Here is a 19,793-nt window from a genome sequence, read left to right on the forward strand (position 1 = left end):
CCTCTCCTTTGTTTCCAATCCCCTGATCATACTTGTTGCCCTCCTCTGAACCTGTTCCAGTTTGTCTGCATCCTTCTTGAAGTGCGGAGACCAGAACTGGACGCAGTATTCAAGATGAGGCCTAACCAGTGCTGAATAGAGGGGAACTAGTACTTCACGCGATTTGGAAACTATACTTCTGTTAATGCAGCCTAATACAGCATTTACCTTTTTTGCAGCCACATCACACTGTTGGCTCATATTCAGGTTGTGATCAGTGACAATTCCAAGATCCTTCTCACAATCAATCCATCTCTTGTTTGGTCTTCCTCTTTTTCTACTCCCTTCTGTTTTCCCCAGCATTATGGTCTTTTCTAGGGAATCATGTCTTCTCATGATGTGTCCAAAGTATGATAACCTCCGTTTCATAATTTTTGCTTCTAATGATTGTTCTGGTTTAATTTGTTCTAACACCCAATTATTTGTCTTTTTTCTGGTCCATGGTATCTGCAAAGCTCTCCTCCAACATCACATTTCAAATGAGTTGATTTTTCTCTTACCCACTTTTTTCGCTGTCCAACTTTCACATCCATACATAGAGATTGGGAATACCATGGTCTGAATGATCCTGACTTTGGTGTTCAGTGATACATCTTTGCATTTGAGGATCTTTTCTAGTTTTCTCATAGCTGCCCTTCCAGGCCTAGCCTTCTTCCGATTCCTTGACTATTGTCTCCATTTTGGTTAATGACTTTGCCAAGGTATTGATAATCCTTGACAAGTTCGATGTCCTCATTGTCTTCAAAGTTACATAAAGCTTCTGTTGTCATTACTTTAGTGTTCTTGACATTCAATTGTAGTCCTGCTTTTGTGCTTTCCTCTTTAACTTTCATCAGCATTCATTTCAAATCATTACCGGTTTGTGCTAGTAGTATGGTATCGTCTACATATCTTAAATTATTGATATTTCTCCATCCAATTTTTACATCTCCTTCATCTTGGTCCAATCCTGCTTCCCTTATGATATGTTCTGCGTACAGATTAAACATATAGGGTGATAAAATACACCCCTGTCTCACACCCTTTCCAATTGGGAACCAATCATTTTCTCCATATTCTGTCCTTACAGTAGCCTCTTGTGCAGAGAATAGGTTGCATATCAGGATAATCAGATGCGGTGGCACCCCCATTTCCTTTAAAGCATTCCATAGTCTTTCATGATCTACACAATCAAAAGCTTTGCTGTAATCTATAAAGCACAGGGTGATTTTCATCTGAAATTCCTTAGCCCGTTCCATTATCCAACATATATTTGTGATATGATCTCTGGTACCTTTTCCTTTTCTAAATCCAGCTTGGACATCTGGCATTTCTTGCTCCATATATAGTAAGAGCCTTTGTTGTAGAATCTTGAGCATTACTTTACTTGCATGGGATATTAAGGCAATAAAACACAGAGAAAAGAAATGGTTGTACAGCTACTCAATGAGGATGGCAAAATAATAAGAGATGACAAAGAAAAGGCAGAAGTGCTCAGTTCCTATTTGGCTCAGTGTTCTCTGCAAAGAGGGCCTATGATCTTCCTGGCAAACATGATATATAAGTTGAAAGGGCAGGATTGCAGCTTGAGACTGACAGACAAATGTTCAAGGAATACCTAATTACTTTGAGCAAGTTCAAATCTCCAGGGTTTGCTGAACTGTATCCTAGAGTATTGAATGAATTGGCTGAAGAACTCTTGGAACCGCAGTCTACTATCTATGCAAGATCGTGGAGGATGGGTGAAGTGCCGGATGACTTGAGAAGGGCTAATGTTGTCCCTATCTTCAAAAAGGGCAAAAAGGAGGAACCAAGGAACTACAGACCAGTCAGTCTAACATCAATCCCTGGGACAAATCTGAAGCAGATTATAAAGCAGTCTGTCTGTAAGCAACTTGAAAACAATGCACTGATTACCAGAAGCCAAGATCGATTTCTCAAGGACAAATCCTGCCAGACTAATCTAATCTCATCTTTTTGATCAGGTAACTTTGCTGGTAGACTGTGGGAATGCTGTGGACATAATATATCTTGACTTCAGCAAAGCTTTTGATGAAGTGTCCCATGATATTCTGATTGACATGCTAGCTGAATGTTGGCTGGATGGAACCACTATCAGGTGGATCCACAGTTGGCTACAGAATCATACTCAAGGAAAGCTTATCAATGGTTCCTCCTCAAAGTGTGGGGAGGTAACAAGCGGGGTACTGCAGGGCTCAGTCCTGGGCCCAGTGCTCTTCAGCATTTTTATTAATGGCTTGGATGAGACAGTGTTGGGAACACTTATCAAATTTACAGATGATACAAAATTGGGAGGGATAGCTAATACCCTGGAAGACAGGAACAAAATTCAAAGTGATCTTGATAGCCTGGAGCAATGGGCTAGAAACAACAGAATGGAATTTAACAGGATAAGTACAGAGTTCTATACCTAGGAAAAAGAAATCAAATGCACAGTTTTAAGATGGGGGATACTTGGCTCGGCAGTACTACATGCAAGAAAGATCTTGTAACTCTTGTTAATCAATATGATGTGGCTTCAAAAAAGGCAAATTAACAGAAGTATAGTATTCAAATAGTGTGAAGTATTAGTTCCCTTTATTCTGCACTGATTAGGCCTCCTCTTGAGTACTGTTCCAGTTCTGGACATCAAATACAGAATGCAGACAAACTGGAACAAGTTCAGAGAAGGGCAACGAGGATGATCAGGGGACTAGGCATGTCTAGCCTTGAGAAGAGAAGACTGAGGGGAGATACAATAGCACTCTTCAAATACTTGAAAAGTTGTCACATAGAGGAGGGCCGGGATCTTTTCTCAATCATCTCAGAGTGCAGGATACAGAATAACAGGCTCAAGTTACAGGAAGCCAGATTTTGACTGAACGTCAGGAAGAACTTCCTAACTGTTAGAGCAGTACAACAATGGAACCAGTTACTTAGGGAGTTGGTGGGCTCTCTAACACTGGAGGTATTCAGGAAGCAGCTGGACAGCCATCTGTTGGGTACGCTTTAAGCTGGATTCCTGCATTGATCAGGGGGTTGGACTCAATGGCCTTAGAATCTTCTATTTTTCTAATTCAAACAAGAACTTTTTTCAACATTGAAATGACAGGTAAAATAAAGGCATAAATCTTTATTTTCATATTTGCAAATGACACCCTACTGAAGGACCAAGTCAAATCAGTGGACTAATAATTACTGCTAAATTTATTAATAATTGCAATGATATGCATTGTGTTTTACTGGAAATTTGAAGAATCTTGAAAAATCATAGATTGGATTAGAAGAATCTGGGGCATTGCTCTCTCCATAAAATTTGTATGTTTCACTAGATGTCCCTGCAATCCTCCATCTTATAAATTTATAGAGGAATGAACTCTCAGTCTGTATTTACAGTAATTACCAGTATAAAATTCAACCATAAATTTATTTCTCATTGTTATAAGTTATTATTAATATATTTTTTCTAGTTGTGTATAATTTTTGATCAAAGATACATTATGTATTTTTGTATTATCCTTGCTGATTGTTCTGAATTAAAAATGAAAAAAAGTTGGCATTGTGGTATAGAAAAACATTTGGTACTAAAATATAACAAAAACGCCAGATGCATGTAGAACAGCTGTTGGGTCATGAGTCTTTTACAATATTTTCAGTTGGTATCTGTATGAGATCATAACACTCTTATGGGGTTATAAAGTTATCCCAACCATGAGATTATATTACAAGTATTTAGAATCATGGAGCCAGTAGTAATGTTTATACCTCAGTTTTATCTCTGGTCAGTTTGGTAATTTATGCTTCTGTGGGGGACAAGACTTTGAGTTTGTTAAAGAGGTGGTAATAAGGACAGTGGTGGTATTTTAAAGCACATTTGTTGAATGAACAGATTAAGTGAGCTGTGTTACCTTTTTATGTGTGCTAATGAAAGTAAATCAGGGTGGCACCAAGTGATTTATTTGTAATAGGGATGTTTGTTTATCTTTGTGTATTTATGACCCATTATAGAAAAACACTAAACCATTAATCTGAACAAGCACTGACAGCTGGAACCACTTCAAATGCTATGTCTTCATAAAAGTTCTAACTGGTTTATTTTTGTCTGAGGTATTAGGGTCAGGTCTGCTGCAATGACTGGCTGGGGAAGGAAGAGGAATCTTGGGTAACTTCCATTCTTAATCCGAAGCTCCCTTTTTATTTGAGCGGCAGAAAAGAATGAAAATAAGTGCTTACTGTGCGGAATTTTGGTGCTATCACCACCCAAAATTAAAATTCATAAAGAAATAATAGGAAACAAGATTTGGCAGAATTATTGGAAATTGGAGAGAAGAGAACAACTAATTTTGTTAATTGAATTGTAACTTGATAGACTTCACAAATCCGTTATTGGCCTCACCAAAAATATAGTATCCTTTATAAGTATAAATATAGTATCCTGAATAAGGAATTCGTCGTTTGTAGCTTATTGATAATCTTATCATTGCCCCCATTGGGATGTCTACCCATTGAAAGTAGGTATCTCCAGATATGAAAGAGAGCTAATTGAAATCAGCAGGGTGAAATTTCCTTCTGGGTGTTACTAAAATACTGTTCTTCAGTGTGCCAGTATTTTGAAGAGCTGTTTTTCAATGTTGAAACTGCAGACAACTTGTGCCCCTTCTAACGTGAAGCAGCCTGATTCATGCTTCTTCCGTGGACCTGCTATAACCATAAACTGCCTTTCTTACTATAGTGCATCACCTCTCTTCCACATCATTGTTCAAACTGTGAGTTGCATAAGCCCCTTACTTATATACGGTGGCTTCTATTTATAATAAATGGAAACTCTACTAAGTTGAACAGTGCAAATGGTAAATAAAACAGTCTTTTAGGGGGATCCTTAATGAAACTGTTCAGTATGAGTATGACAAAAAGGCACTAATCTATTGCACAGATAAACTTCAAAATGAAATTAATTTGCAGATTGATAAACCATTTGGTATACAAATATAACTAAAATGGCTATTACTATTATTATTTATTCAGTTTATATCCCGCCCGACTAGCAAACAGCTCTCTGGGCAGCAAACATAACAACATATACAATAATAAAATTACAAAGTCAGTATAACAAATATAAAAATACACCATCTAAAATAGAAATTACAACATTTACATAAATAACTTAAATTAAAATGCCTCAGAGAAGAGAAAGGTTTTAACCTGGTGCCGAAAGGATAATAGTGTCGGTGCCAGGCGTACCTCCTCGGGGAGACTATTCCATAATTCAGGGGCCACCACTGAGAAGGCCCTAGATCTTGTTACTACCCTCCGGGTCTCCCTATGGGTCGGGACCCGGAGGAGGGCCTTCATAGTAGACCGTAGTGTACGAGCCAGTTCGTAACGGGAGAGGTGTTCCTGCAGGTGGTCCCGTGCCGTATAAGGCTTTATAGGTTAAAACCAACACTTTGAATCTGGCCCGGTAGCATATTGGAAGCCAGTGCAAGCGAGCCAGAACAGGTGTTATATGCTCAGACCGCTTAGTTCTTGTAAGCAGTCTGGCCGCCGTATTTTGCACTAGCTGTAGCTTCCGAACCGTCTTCAAAGGTAGCCCTACGTAGAGCGCTTTGCAGTAGTCCAAACGTGAGGTTACCAGAGCATGAACCACTGATGTAAGGTCCTCCTTACTCAGATAGGGACATAGCTGGGCTACCAACCGAAGTTGGTAGAACGCATTCCGTGCCACCGAGGCTACATGGGCCTCAAGTGACAGGGAAGAGTCTAAAACGACTCCCAAATTACGAACCTGATCCTTTAGGGGGAGTGTAACCCCGTCCAGGACAGTGTATGTATCCACCATCTGACCAGAGAAACCATCCACCAGCAGCATCTCAGTCTTATCAGGATTGAGTTTCAGTTTGTTAGTTCTCATCCAGTCCATTGTCGCGTCCAGACAATGGTTCAGCACATCGACCGCCTCGCCTGAAGAAGATGAAAAGGAGAAGTAGAGCTGCGTGTCATCAGCGTACTGATGACAACGCACTCCAAAACTCCGGATGACCACACCTAACGGCTTCATATAGATGTTAAAAAGCATGGGAGACAAGACCGAACCCTGCGGGACCCCATATTGGAGAACCCATGGGGTCGAGCAATGTTCCCCAAGTATTATCTTCTGGAGACGGCCCGCCAAGTAGGAGCGGAACCACTGCCAAGCAGTGCCTCCAACACCCAACTCCGCAAGCCTCTCCAGAAGGATACCATGGTCGATGGTATCAAAAGCCGCTGAGAGATCAAGGAGAATCAACAGAGTTACACTCCCTCTGTCTCTCGCCCGACATAGGTCATCATACAGGGCGACCAAGGCCATCTCAGTGCCGAAACCGGGTCTGAAACCCGACTGAAATGGATCTAGATAATCGGTTTCATCCAATAGCGCCTGGAGCTGGTCGGCAACCACTCGTTCCAGGACCTTGCCCAAGAATGGAACATTTGCCACTGGTCTATAGTTGTTAAAGTCCTCTGGGTCCAAGGAAGGTTTTTTCAGGAGTGGTCTCACCGCCGCTTCTTTCAGACAGCCAGGGACCACTCCCTCTCGTAAAGAGGCATTTATCACTTCCTTGGCCCAGCTGGCTGTTCCATCCTTGCTAGTTTTTATAAGCCAAGAGGGGCAAGGATCAAGTACCGAAGTGGTTGCACGTACCTGTCCAAGCACCTTGTCCACGTCCTCGAACTGAACCGACTGAAACTCATCCAACAAAACATGACTAGACTGTGCTCCAGACACCTCATTAGGACTAACTGTCATAAAATGGGAATCTAGGTCCCGACGAATGCATAAGATCTTATGCTGGAAGTGCTCAGCAAACTCATTACAGCGGGTTACCGATGTATCTGCCATGTCCTGTGGGCCAGAATGGAGTAGCCCTAAGAGGAGGACCTCTTCTGTCAAATACAGATAAATCACTTTAAGGCATAGAATTCTTGTTCTTAAACTTTGGGGTCCTGCCTTCATCACATACTTATGCACACAAAGCTGCAAGAATGCTCTAATCATAGCTGGGTTAGGTAAACTTTGTAATCTCTCCGTATCTTCTTGGATTCTCATAGCAAATAGCTCCAGCGCTTTTACTTATTTATTTAAAATTTATTTATAATTAAATTTATATGCTGCCCATCCTCTCCGAAGAAGCCTAGGGTGGTAAACAAATGATAAAACACTAAAAACATCTATAAAACAATTCCAATACAGATGCAGACTGGGATAAAGTCTCTACCTAAAAGACTTGTTGAAAGAGGAACATCTTCAATAGGTGCCCAAAAGACAAGAGACTGTGCTTGTCTAATTTTTAAGGGGATGGCATTCCAAAAGGTAGGTGGCACAACATTAAAGGTCTGCTTCCTATGTTGTGTGGAATGGCCCTCACCTGCAGAGTGCAGTGATCAACTGGGTATATAAGGGGTAAGGTAATCTTTCAGGTATCCTGGTTCCAAGCTACAAAGGGCTTTGTACACAAAAACCAGCACTTTGAACTTAGCATGGCAGCTAATGGGCAGCCAGTACAATTCTTTCAACAGCAGGGTACCATGTTGGCAATGTCCTGCCCCACTGAGTAGTTGCACCATAGATGGGTACCATAGTCAATGGTATCAAAAGCCACCGAGAAATCGATTAAGAATAATAGGGTAGCACTTCCCCCTCCTCCCAATAAAGGTCATCCATCAGGGCGACCAAGGCCAATTCAGTCCCATAACTAAGTCTGAACCTAGATTGGAATGAGTCAAGATAATCTGTTTCATCCAAGAGTACTTGCAATTGCTGCACCACAACCCTCTCAATCACCTTCCCTAAAAAAGGGGTATTTGTGACTGCACAGTAGTTGTCACAAACCAATGGGTCCAGGGTGGACTTTTTCAGGAGCAGTCAGATCACCACCTCTTTCAGGGCAGCTGGGACCACTCCCTCCTGCAAAGACACAGTGATCATTCCCTAGATCCACTCATTCATACCTCCTTGGCAAGTTTTAATAAGCCTAGATGGGCAAGAGTTGAGGAGACACATTGTTGTCTCCATCGTCCCAAGCACCTTGTCCATGTCATCAGGCTGCATCAACTGAAACTGATCCCAAGAATTTGCAGTAGATGTTGCACTAGACACCTCACTGGGGACTACAGTACATGTGGATGGGGCATCAAGATTGCTATGGAGGTGAGCAACTTTATCCCGAAGTGCATTGCAAACACCTGGACATCCAAAGAAACATTTCTGGTAGTGAACAGTTCTAGGTTTCAACAGCTTAGGCACATTTTGATGACAGCACACCATTGTCTTCATGCAAAAGATCTTATTTCTCTAGGAAATGTGTTTTATGATCATGTTAAAGTGCACACACAGTCAGGTTTTGACAGACACGTGTAACAGTGGTATACTGTAGTTTACAAAACAAACACAGGCTACTAGCATAATGATGTCAATGTACTATTGTTATGATGGATTAGTTACAACAGGCTCTCAGCTGTGTAATAACATACTATTCAGAGAATAAGTGTTTGTAATGGAGACAACAGTATCTCTGTGCTTTGTTGTGCCTCTGAAGCAAGAATAATTCTGTCAGTTTACATGTGAGAAATGAAGAGAGTGAGGGGATAAGGTCATCATTGGTGGACTGTCTGCCCCCAAAGCAGGTTAATCATCTTCTTCTGTGATATGTAGACATAAGAGAGTATTGGATGTGTTCTAGCGTACATGTATGGTACACATGGGTGGTGGGGAAGCCCAGCAGGCCTGGCCAGTGCCCATGTGGTTTCAGCACACATCATAGACTGTATCCCAGAATTCTTGGCATACAGGTGTCTGTGCTGCAGTTCCTTGGCATGCAAGTATTCTCAAAATACCATTGAATAGCATTTAAAAATTGTTACATGAGGGTTGACATGTGCTGCTGCGTTGTCACTTTGAGACTGAAGAACTTGGCAGTGAATGGTGTTGTCTTCTTTCTGCAGCTAAAATAAGCTAAAGAAACTAAGTTTTTATTCCTGTCTTCTATTTCTTTCTTTCTTTCTTTACTTGATTTATATCCCACCCTTCCTCCCAGCAGGAGCCCCTGGCAGCAAAGGGTGAGGTAACCCTTAAAGAATAAAAGTAAATATAAGCAATTTTCACAGGATGCTTAAGGAGATTATAGCATCCATCCAAACTGAATACATGCCTGTAAGGCACAGTAGTGGATATGAAGGATGGAGACCCTGGAATATTAAACTAAACTCATCTTTACCCCAATAGTTGAGCATAAAAGAACAGACATCATAACCAAGCCACAATTCGAAAGGTAAATGAGCTTAGCTCATCAAACATATAGTTCTATAAAGGAAGAAAGAGCCTTTTGGGACTCTCTTTTGGTTTCTATAAAGTTGGAAATATCTTCTCTTTGGTTAGCCAAGATGTGACAACTGCATTCCACCTCAGCCCAGTAGACAAAGAACTTAGGGCAAAGTTTAAAACTTTGAATTTATTTATTCAACAATCCAGATGTTGTGCTACAACGCCCATCAGCCCAAGCATGCATGGCCAGTGGCTAGGGATGGTGGGGTTGTAGTTCAGCAACATCTGGAGGGCCAAAGATTTGCCACACATGATTTATATCCTACCTTTTTCTCCATCATAGAACCTATGCTGGTGTGCATGTGGTTCCCAGTTATTGTTCATCCAGGCTCTGGCCAGACCCAAATCAGTGGTGGTCTCTTATGCCTTCAGCCCATAACCTGAGACACATTTTTCATAATCTCTGTCCAATCCACATTCCAGCACTTTTACTACTTCTCCCTCACTATTTAATTCCCATATACCTGTCCGAACTGGAAATTTGCCACAGGTCTTCTCCACTTCACAGACTATTAAATGATACTAACACCCATGCCATCTCCTGCATTATAGGTATTGTGTAATCAGAGCTACATCAAATTCCTGTCTCATCCTTGGTGTAATTTAACCACCCCAATACTTTAGGAATGTTCCCCAAGTAGCTAACACTAATCTCAGGAATGGTTGATACCTGTGTATTTTGGGGTGGGAACTGTGGTCTGGAAAGGGAAAAGGAAAATTTAGAAAAATCAGGAAAAGGGCTTAAGAGGAATCAGCAGAGGGGAGTGTGAAATTTAGCACACAGGGAGGCAGGGTTATGTCATGGTGGTCCCATACTGTAGGGATACGACATAAAACAATGTACATGGAAATTTGGACTCCATTCACACTGCTGGTAATAACAATGAGCACTGAGTTGTGCTCATGGCATCTATTGTTTTTTGCTTGCTCCACAGCAAGCACTGATGACAACTCAACCCATGTGTCCTGTTTTGTGGAGGCATAGGAGATGTAGGCTGAGTTGCAAGTTGTGGCCATAGTGAAGAAAGCACATGAGAACTTAGGCTACACCTGCTGAATCCACATTCTCACCATCTCAATCTGCAGTACAGTGGAGGAAACCCTAAAAATTGTACAAATTGAGAAAGCTCAGACAAAAGATCTATGGAGCCAGCTTGGCACAACCAAAGCAAAATGAGGAGGTCCATGTTTAACTACTCGGAATGGTCTTGGCCTCCTTTGAAACTTCTCCAGTCTTTTTCCTGTCAACAGATTCACCAGCAGAAACCTACCAGTGCTTGATTGAATAAAGTTCTTCCCATGTCTTGCAACTACAATTGCATTGTTGGATCTTATTTAATTTTTGGCTTTCCACTCTGAGATTTCCAATAAAGTGTCAGTTATTTGCTGTGAAATGTGGACATTTGTCCAGGCTCCTGGAAAGAGAAGATAATCTCGGTTCAGCAAGGTAATTGAAAAGTGATCAGATAGCAGTGAATCTTCAGATTGCCACAACTAATATAAAATTGATTTCAACAGACCACCTGGAGCTAAAAGCCCACTGTATTTCCAGTCCACTATGACAGTACTGCATTTTTTTTTGCAACGCAAAACCCAGCACCCACTTCTTGAAATAGTTCATTTTAAAACTTCATTGTTGATATACCTTTTGATATATTTATATTATTCCAATTGATATTTGAGTGAACTTGTTGGGAGATGCAGAGTTAATATGTTAATCCAGTACCTGGGTTTTTAATAAGCTATTTAAGAACAAGTAAATGTGCATCATACTAGGTGTGACAATAAACATGCAGCTGTTTCACAAAATGGCAACCTTGTGCCAGTCCTAACTCTCCCCTTCAGTAAAGTCTAGTTGAATTTACCACAGGTTGTGATGTCACAATCTTGTGTGTTCTGCATTTCTTGGGCCTCAACGTTTAGCAACCAACAATGTGTGAAAGTGTAGAATTGGGAGGGGGGAGTATAGAACTTGTGGCTCTTTATATGTTGCAGAACCACAACTCCCATCATCCCTGACTATTGGCCATGCTGATTGGAGCTGATTTGAGTTGGAGTCCAACAATATCTGAAGGGCCACAGGTTAGATACTCTGATGTAGGGCATGAACATGTCCATGATATCTGACTAAGGCTGCAGTCCAAACACCACTGACTTAGTTGAATTTGACATAAGAACATAAGATGAGCCTGCTGGATCAGGCCAGTGGCCCATCTAGTCCAGCATCCTGTTCTCACAGCAGTCAACCAGATGCCTATGGGAAGCTTGCAAGTGGTCATGAGTGCAAAGTGCACTTCCCCCTCCTGCAGTTTCCAGAGAAATAGTCTGGACTACCTCTGGTGAATGCACATGACCAAGGGTTCAAAGAATTCCTTTAACCTTGAGGCCCTGCAGATCTCCACTTGCCAAACATTGTGCCGACCTAGGCGTGCACTGTCTTTGAACGTTGGAGATATCCACAGGGGCAGTTCAAAAGGAAAGTCCCACCAAAAATTCTCTTAGGACTAGGTATATATCTGCAAAAATAGTGGGATCTTCACAGCACAATAACTAATAATGTTTAATTAGTTAAACACAGTTACATAGGCAACATACGTTCCTGGATTTAGCCAGTAAACTGAGTTAAATTCTCAAGGTAAAGCAATATAATAGAATATGTCAGGCTGTTACACAAAGCCTATTCAGTTAAACACTGGTTAGTATTATTCAGCCTTTAAAGCATACTGTTACACAGTGATATAGCCATATAATTCTTGACATCCTGTAAAATCTAAGAATCCAACACAGGAAAAGAATGAATATTCCTGACCTACTAAGTGCAAAGGCAAAGAAAGCCTTGAACTCTCCCCATGCAGCAATTGGAAGGTAAGTGACCATGTCCAAGAGATGGTAAATTGTGAGGCTCAACACACTCTTTTTATAAGAATAAATGAAGAACAAATGATGGGGTACATGACACATTACCCTGGAATTTCTCATGTTTATCAGTCTGGCCATCTCTATATTCTCATGCCGATACGGCCATCTCAGCATTGCAGGCATCAGGCTTCAGTTGGAAGTAGGAAAGCTATAAAAGGACTGGCAACCTCTTCTCTTGTTGATATTACGTTCTTAGGACCTTGGCCGACTTCTCAGAATTGAATGAAAAAACACTAGTCAATCTGGAGGGAAAAAATGGACAAAGAGCCTCTTTAAAGCTGATGTTCTTAGAACATATGGGGAACTCTGATGGGAAACTCTATCATTAATCAATATTCTATATGGACAGCTAGCCCACAACACCAGCAACTGAAATGCATATGCAAGATGCCTTTGAAAGTGGAGGTACAACATATCCAACAGGGTTAGTAGTCGCTGATGGCATTATCCTTGATGAATTTGCCTAATCCTCTTTTAAAGCCATCCAAGTTGGTGGCCGTCACTGCCTCTTGTGGGAACAAAGTCCATAGTTTAACTAACTATGCGCTGTGTGAAGAAGTACTTTTTACTGACTGGCCTATTTCTTCCAACCTTCAGCTTCACTTGAGCATAAGCCCCATTGAATTCAGTAAGACTTACTTCTGAGTAGACATGGTTAGGATTGTGTTGTAAGACATACTCAGGCATAATTTCAGTAGGCCTACTCTGATACGACCCACAGTAACCCTGTTCATTCAGGAGCACTCATGCATTCATTGAACATATGATTAGGAGTGGAGATGCGTCAACTAGTCATGCCCCTGAAGTTGGTGGTACCTTTTGGCCACATATGATTCAGGCTTCTTGATCGCATGTTGGTGTTCTTTCCATGATTTCAATTGAACATGCAGATGTCAGTTCCATGGCCAAAAGGGTGCACCAATGTCAGGGACATGTGTAGTTAGTTTGGTCCTGCTCCCTGCTCATGCATTCAGTGGATGTGCGAGTGCTGTTGCCTGAGGAGGGATGTAAACAAAGTTAAGTTCTGCTGGACATTAAAAAAGAATGTTTTTTTGCCTGCAGCCACTGTCTACTACCAGATTTAGATGTAGCATTCAGTACACCTTGTAAAATTAAGTTACTTGCATAGTTAAAAACGCACAAACTGAAGAAAAGACTCCTGTTTCCTTTAGTAAGTACCTCTTAGTGTTCTAAATAGGATAACATTTAATATGCCTATGTGAAATAAAAGGAATGTGGTTAGGCTTCTGGCGTGATTAATTAAACTGATGTTCTTTGGCTCTGCTGGCAGTGTAAGTTTGTTTCCCTGTTGTATCAATTAGTGCCATTTCTCAGCAGATCTTGTTCAGCTGTGTACAGCTTTTCCTGAAAATGCTATTTGAAAAATATGTATAAATGTGGATGTACATTTATTTCTTTTCTTTTTTCAAAAATACATTCAGTACTGTACAGAAGGAGCTGTTCATCTATTGTGAGAAAAAAATCTTTAAGAATCTTACTTTGGATTTATCCTGTATAGGCATCTGAAGCAGCTCTGGGTAGAGTTTTCCCATAATGACATCAAAACCGTCTATAACAGCCTCTTGGGATAATGCTACCTTTTCACTTCAGAACATTTTTTTCCACTGCACATCAAGGCAGATGAACAGGAATAAGGAAAGAATTCTGACATTTCAGTTCTCTTTGGCCATATTCAATACCCTTGCTAGGCTCCTCTTATTTCCGTTAGAAAGAAGATATTTGTATTGCAAAAAGAGAATCTGAAGTTGCCCAAAAGCTAAAGTGATATTAATCATAAACTGGCCAGTACAAAATGTCTTGGGAAGAGTTTTAAGATTGGTTGTTGGAAATATGTACACTCTATATCAATACATCTTTTTACTTTGGAATTGTGGCTTGCTCTTTCCAAAAACCTGGGGTGAGCAACAAATATAAAATATTTGTAAGAACCAAGCAAATAAACTAAAATCTATCAATTTCTCTATAGAAGCTTAAATCTGACTTCCAAAAGCAGTGCAGATAAGGTGATATACTAGAAATGTGCAAAAGCTTTGTATAAATCCTCAGTAATGAGCTGAGGGTGGAAGGGGGTGCTTCAGAGGAATTCGGGGCTTCTACAAGGTGAGGCAAACTCTCACTGACACAGATATTAATTGATGCAGAGACCCATGAAGTGCTTTGTGTGCCTCAGCAATCCAGTCATTTTTTTAAAGCTGCCAACAATGCTTTTGAAAAGCAAAACTATGGCTGTAAACACACTACTCACTAGAACAAAGTGTTTCCATTAGCCACACCTGGAGGAAGAATGGGTTGATCTGCTGATCAGTTGCAAAATCTCTTTGAAGCTGAAAAAAACCCACACTTAAGCTGCTCCACCAGGCTTTACAGAGGCGGGGTTTGACGAGCTTTGTATTGCCCCCATTTTCAGAAGAGAGAGGTGGAGATGCACTGGAACCACAGAACAATGAATGTATCTCTACCCTATGTCTCTAAGCTTTAACATTTAACACAGGGATGTAAGGGGGGTAGAGGAAGGGGAGGGAGCAGCTTTGCAAAATTGAAACTTGGATCTCCAGCTTAAGGAAAATGGAATGGGCAGGGGGGCAGGTCTAGTTTGTAACCAATGGGAATGATTTTACCAGCACTGTCCAATCCTGCCACTTTGTAAAAGAGAGCAGGATATTACTTGCCTCTTCTAAGCTTAAGAAAGATGCCAGGATGAAGAGAGTAGAGGTTGGTGGGAAAGCGGTGTTGTGACTGATAGGCCAAGCTTGTAAGTGCCTAGTACAAAAGTCCTGACTACCTAGACCTATTTGTCTGCAGTTTGTCAGGTTTCATACCCAGAGGCACCTCTCTCATGATATCTGCAATTTTCAGATCAATTGCTTACAAACACTAGTGGGGATTAAATAAATCCTTTTTTTAAACAGTCCCAGAATGTGAAGGCTGTTCTTGCAGGAAAACCACTGGAGAACCAGCTGTCTTTCCAAAAGTTGGCAGGATTCATGCCTCAGAAGGGGTGACTTTTCCTGGGAATTTCATTTAATTGCCCCCAAAATGAAGAAAAAAATTAGAGACTTCCTTTTTTGAAAAAGATAGCATTTTAGAGATGTCCAGCACAAAAGCACCTGGACCTATTTATCTGTAATTTATCTACTCTGGAGGGATTAAAATGCCAACAGATTTCATGCTACTTCTGTCAAAAGGCAGGAAAGGTTAGCCTTTCTTTCAAAACAAAACAAAACAAAACAAAACAATAGTTAACGAGGGAGGGGAAATGAAGTAGACTTGGGTTGAATCAGGCAATCCACAAAGCATATCAGACCAAGGCTGGCTGTTTCACAAAGCACCAGATCTGAACTGAATCTTGTGGTTAGTACACACTCCTTTCATATACTACTTCTGGAAGTTGCCCCATCTCCAAATTTGGAGATTCTTCAGTGGGAGAATAGGTCTCGAGTGTCCTCATTAATTCCTATATATATAAAAAAGAGCACTAGTTGCCTACAGCAAAGCAACTCCATTGGGCATGCCTGGAGGGGGAACCGACTGATCTGCTGATCAGTTGTGAAATCTCTTTGAAGTGAATTTTAAAAACAACAACACTCAAGCTGATCCCACCGGGTTTTACAGTACAAAGGGGTGGGTTTGATTAGCATTGTGTGCCCCGTTTTCAGAAAAGAGAGGTGGAGATGCACTGGAACTGGCCGAACAGTGAACATGTCTCTGCCCTTAAACTATGTTCAGGCAGAGTAAAGCATCGTCAACATTGATAGTGATATATTAATAAATAATAAATGTGATATATTAATTACAAGGGGTTGTGTCCAGCTTAGTCAGATACAATCCAATGATGATAACTGAGTATGAGAGAAAAATGTTTGCAGTTTCTCTTCCACCTCCTTATAGTCATTGCTGTCATTTAAGAAGGGAAGGCTTAGCCTCCCTTTGCTCAAAAGGCAAACACTGGTGTGAGAGAACTTGATTCAGAGACACAGTGCCAAAAGATGTGTCATCTCTGATCTCTTTCCTTCTTCCCTATGGTTGATGGGAAGTGACGCTTGTGTGCTCTTGGTTCCTGGGGGCTCTTTGAGTTATCTGTGCATCCACCAACATAGTTAGCAGATTGTTCACTGTCAAGACTACCACTCTGTGCTGCCAGGGAGTTTCCCAGAAAGAGCACACCACCTATGGTTGGACCTGGTCTGGGTAAAAGCATGGAGGTAATTTTGATTCCCCAGTATTTATTTCCTGCTACACTACCTCCCTTTGGACTTTCTAGTGATTCTGCTTGGTGGAGTAGAGTTGGGTACACTTTACAATCTGTGCTGCTTCAGGTCCTAATTTTATAGGAATGGAAGAAAGCTTTTCTTCAAAGGCATTGAGCCCTATAGTTCATGGGCTTCTGTAAACATATCCTCCTGTTTTACAGAATAAAAAGTGAGAAATTAAAGTCATTCTTCTGAAGTATTCTTTTGAGGTACAGTAATAACTCAGTTAACAAAGTAGATGTGTTCCGGCACATTACTTCTTTAAAAGAAACTTTGGTACCAGAAATAGGAATAAAATGGAAAGAATAGGTATATATTCCTACATCTGTTCATAGAAGAGGGAGCAGCTTCAACAGGGGCTTTAAAGGGTGCCTACCCAGCACCTACCCCCTCTCCCTCTCCACCCCCCTCTGAATTGTATTGGATCCTTCCCTCCCCAGTCCTGGGAGAAAGCAAGAAATCTCTTTAATGCAAAGCAAACACACAGGGCTATCAGTTTCACCCTAGCAAAGCAGAGGTAAAAGCTTGAAAGTTTATCCATAGCAAAGAAAAGACACAGGCTGGTCAGCTTTACTTTAAAGCAAAGACATAGGTTTGTCAGTTTAATGACTGCAAAGCAAAGACACAGACTGGTCATTTTCACCTTAAAACAAAGACACAGGCTTGCAAGTTTATCCATAGCAAAGCAAAATTGGTCAATTTCACCTTTTAAAAAGCCTTCCTTAAAAAGAGCTTGCTTCCTGGAAGATTCATTAACTGAGATATTACTGTATTGCTGTGTTGATACTCTAAGCCCTTCAGTGGAATATGAATAGCAATAGTTGTGGGGTATTTTTAGATTCTAAATTTCCAAGGCATATTGATTTCTCTTTACTTGACAATATTTTAGGTTTCTGAATTAATATCCACTTTAATGTTGATGTTGTAAGAAATATTAGATGAAAAGAGATAGTTAAGTTGTACTGAAAATGATGCATTAAAAGTTTAGTAGATAGTAATTGATTGCTGAAGAGTCTCATAGTTTAGTCCAGCCTTTGCACACCTGATACCTTCAGATGTTTTGGACTATAGTTCCCATCGGCCCCAACCAGCAAACATATAGGAGGGCACCAAGGTGGCAAAGACTGACTTATTTTTTTTTATTGGATTTATATCCCACCCTTCCTCCCAAAGGAGCCCAGGGTAGCAAACATAAAACAAGTAGACAACTTAGTCACTTATTCTGCTCAAATTTGAAGCCTAATTGTGAGGATAAACAGACGTATTGGAACTAGAAATAATTTAAAATAAATTTTAATGATGCTTCTTGACATCTTCCAATATCCTTGCCTTTCTGCTAAGAATTAGATCAGGGTCATTTTCATTCTTTTGTGGAGGTTGTTACTATTCAGATCAAACTGTAAATTTGTCAAGCTTTTTTTTATTACATTGTTTTTTCACTGCATAATACAGAGAAAGCCACTGATTTTCGATAAATCATTTAACTCCCTTAAGGTATCTAGTAAAGCCTAATTGTGATAAAAGGTTAATGATACAGAAATACATAACAATCTGGTGATTGTGAATGTCTCTCCTTAACATAGATTACTCATATGACACCATGATTTTGGAGGGTATTTTTTAAAAAATAACACTAAAACAAGAAAGATATTTCCAATCTTGCCTTTTTAATTACAACTCTGGCTTCAGTGCTATGAAAGTCTGCATGAAAGAAGATATTGGACTGTATTCAGGTTTATAGTAAAATTCTATACCTATTTGAATGGTGAGCCCTAATGAACTTGCTGGGGTATATTTCTGATAAACTAGTTTAGGAATGTACTGTGAGTTAGTTTCACTTGGTTCCTATCAATTTCAATGGGACATAGACATGAATTAATCCAGCAATTTATATATAGGAGATGACAATGATGGAGGATTTACAAGCCTTTATACAGGTTTGTGCCTTGTGAAATCTAGGATTGAGTTGCTTGAAGCAATATAAATATTCAACATTGGCTTTAAAAATGTAACAGTTCCTTGTTATTAGATGGTAAATATTTGTTGACAATAGAGCCCTTTGGCTGTTCAGATGTTGATGAACTACAACTCCAATCATCTCTGGACATCGGCCATGTTTGCTGGGATGGATGGGAACTGTAGTTCAGCAACATATGGACAGCCGACAATTTGCCCACCCCTCCAGTAGAGTATATCTGTTTATTTATTTAAAATATTTTTGCACATTTTTGCCAAAAAAGGCTCCCAGTTTACAGATCAATAAAAATAAAATAGTATCTGCCCTCAGGCTTAACAATCTAAAAGAAATGACACAAAAAGAAAAGGGCTTGGGAGTGAAATAGAAATAAACTCAGGTCCCAGTTTTTAGCTAAAAGTCCTTTAAATAGAAACAGTTTAAGGAGAGGAAGAGCCAAAGGTTGCTGGCCTGTCATCTGTGCCAGTGGAGTGGCTTTGTATTAGCTGATTAACTGGCTTTTCAGTAGCACTGATGGTGGCCCACATCCTTTTTCTTCCTCCTTCTGATGTAGCCTAACTTGCCGTATTTTTAGACAAACCTGAATACAACTTTTATGGAAATAACAGGATCTCCTTTAATGATGCATGGACATGATCAATTCAGGATGGCAAATCTGAATGCTTTGTTTTATTTTGTTCCCTTCACAGTGTTGTGAACCTGCTGAATTAGTAGTCCTGGAGCGGTGCTGTGTTGTAGAATTCAGGAATAAAGCAGATGTTTCAGTAGTGCTCAGTAAGTATGATGCACAATTATTTTTCTTTTAAATACTTAAGCAAAATGTGGCCTAATGCCCAGCAAAATGGACAAAGTCAAATTTCTATTCATAGGGATTGCAGTGGCTCTGATTCAATATTCCAGCATTATATGCTATGTCCAATTAAATATAATTGTATTCACTAATAGGCAAAAAACCTTGTGGTTTAAGAACATACCTATAGCCAACAGATATTTCTACCAAACTTTAAAAAGCAGGGCAATTGGAAGCTATAGTGAATGCACCAGGGGAGCAGGAGACCTGACCTCCTCTCTGAGATACTGTACTGCCCTACAAATCTATCAAAATGCAAACACTTTGGGTTGGTCTTTCACAGTCTAATCCACTTTGAGTGTAGCTTGGAAGAATTTGGTAACATGTGCCTCTGAGTATATGGTGAGTGGTGGCAACACCTGCCATCTCCAAAGATGGAGAATTACATTTTTGTATGTT

General features: G+C 40.3%; 1 protein-coding gene across 12 annotated transcripts in view; it reads left to right on the forward strand.

The window, feature by feature from the left end:
- INPP4B (inositol polyphosphate-4-phosphatase type II B) overlaps positions 1-19,793 on the forward strand; it is a 444,727-nt gene that overhangs the window by 163,297 nt on the left and 261,637 nt on the right. For all 12 annotated transcript variants that reach the window (XR_009757936.1, XM_061584849.1, XM_061584844.1 and 9 more), the window contains one exon: positions 19,234-19,318. Coding sequence is in view for 8 of the 12 variants with exons in the window: in XM_061584849.1 (XP_061440833.1) it covers positions 19,234-19,318 (85 nt within the window). In the remaining 4 variants the exon portion in view is untranslated. The remainder of the gene's footprint in view (positions 1-19,233; positions 19,319-19,793) is intronic.

Source organism: Rhineura floridana, chromosome 9, assembly GCF_030035675.1.
Source record: "Rhineura floridana isolate rRhiFlo1 chromosome 9, rRhiFlo1.hap2, whole genome shotgun sequence".
NCBI lineage: Eukaryota > Metazoa > Chordata > Lepidosauria > Squamata > Rhineuridae > Rhineura > Rhineura floridana.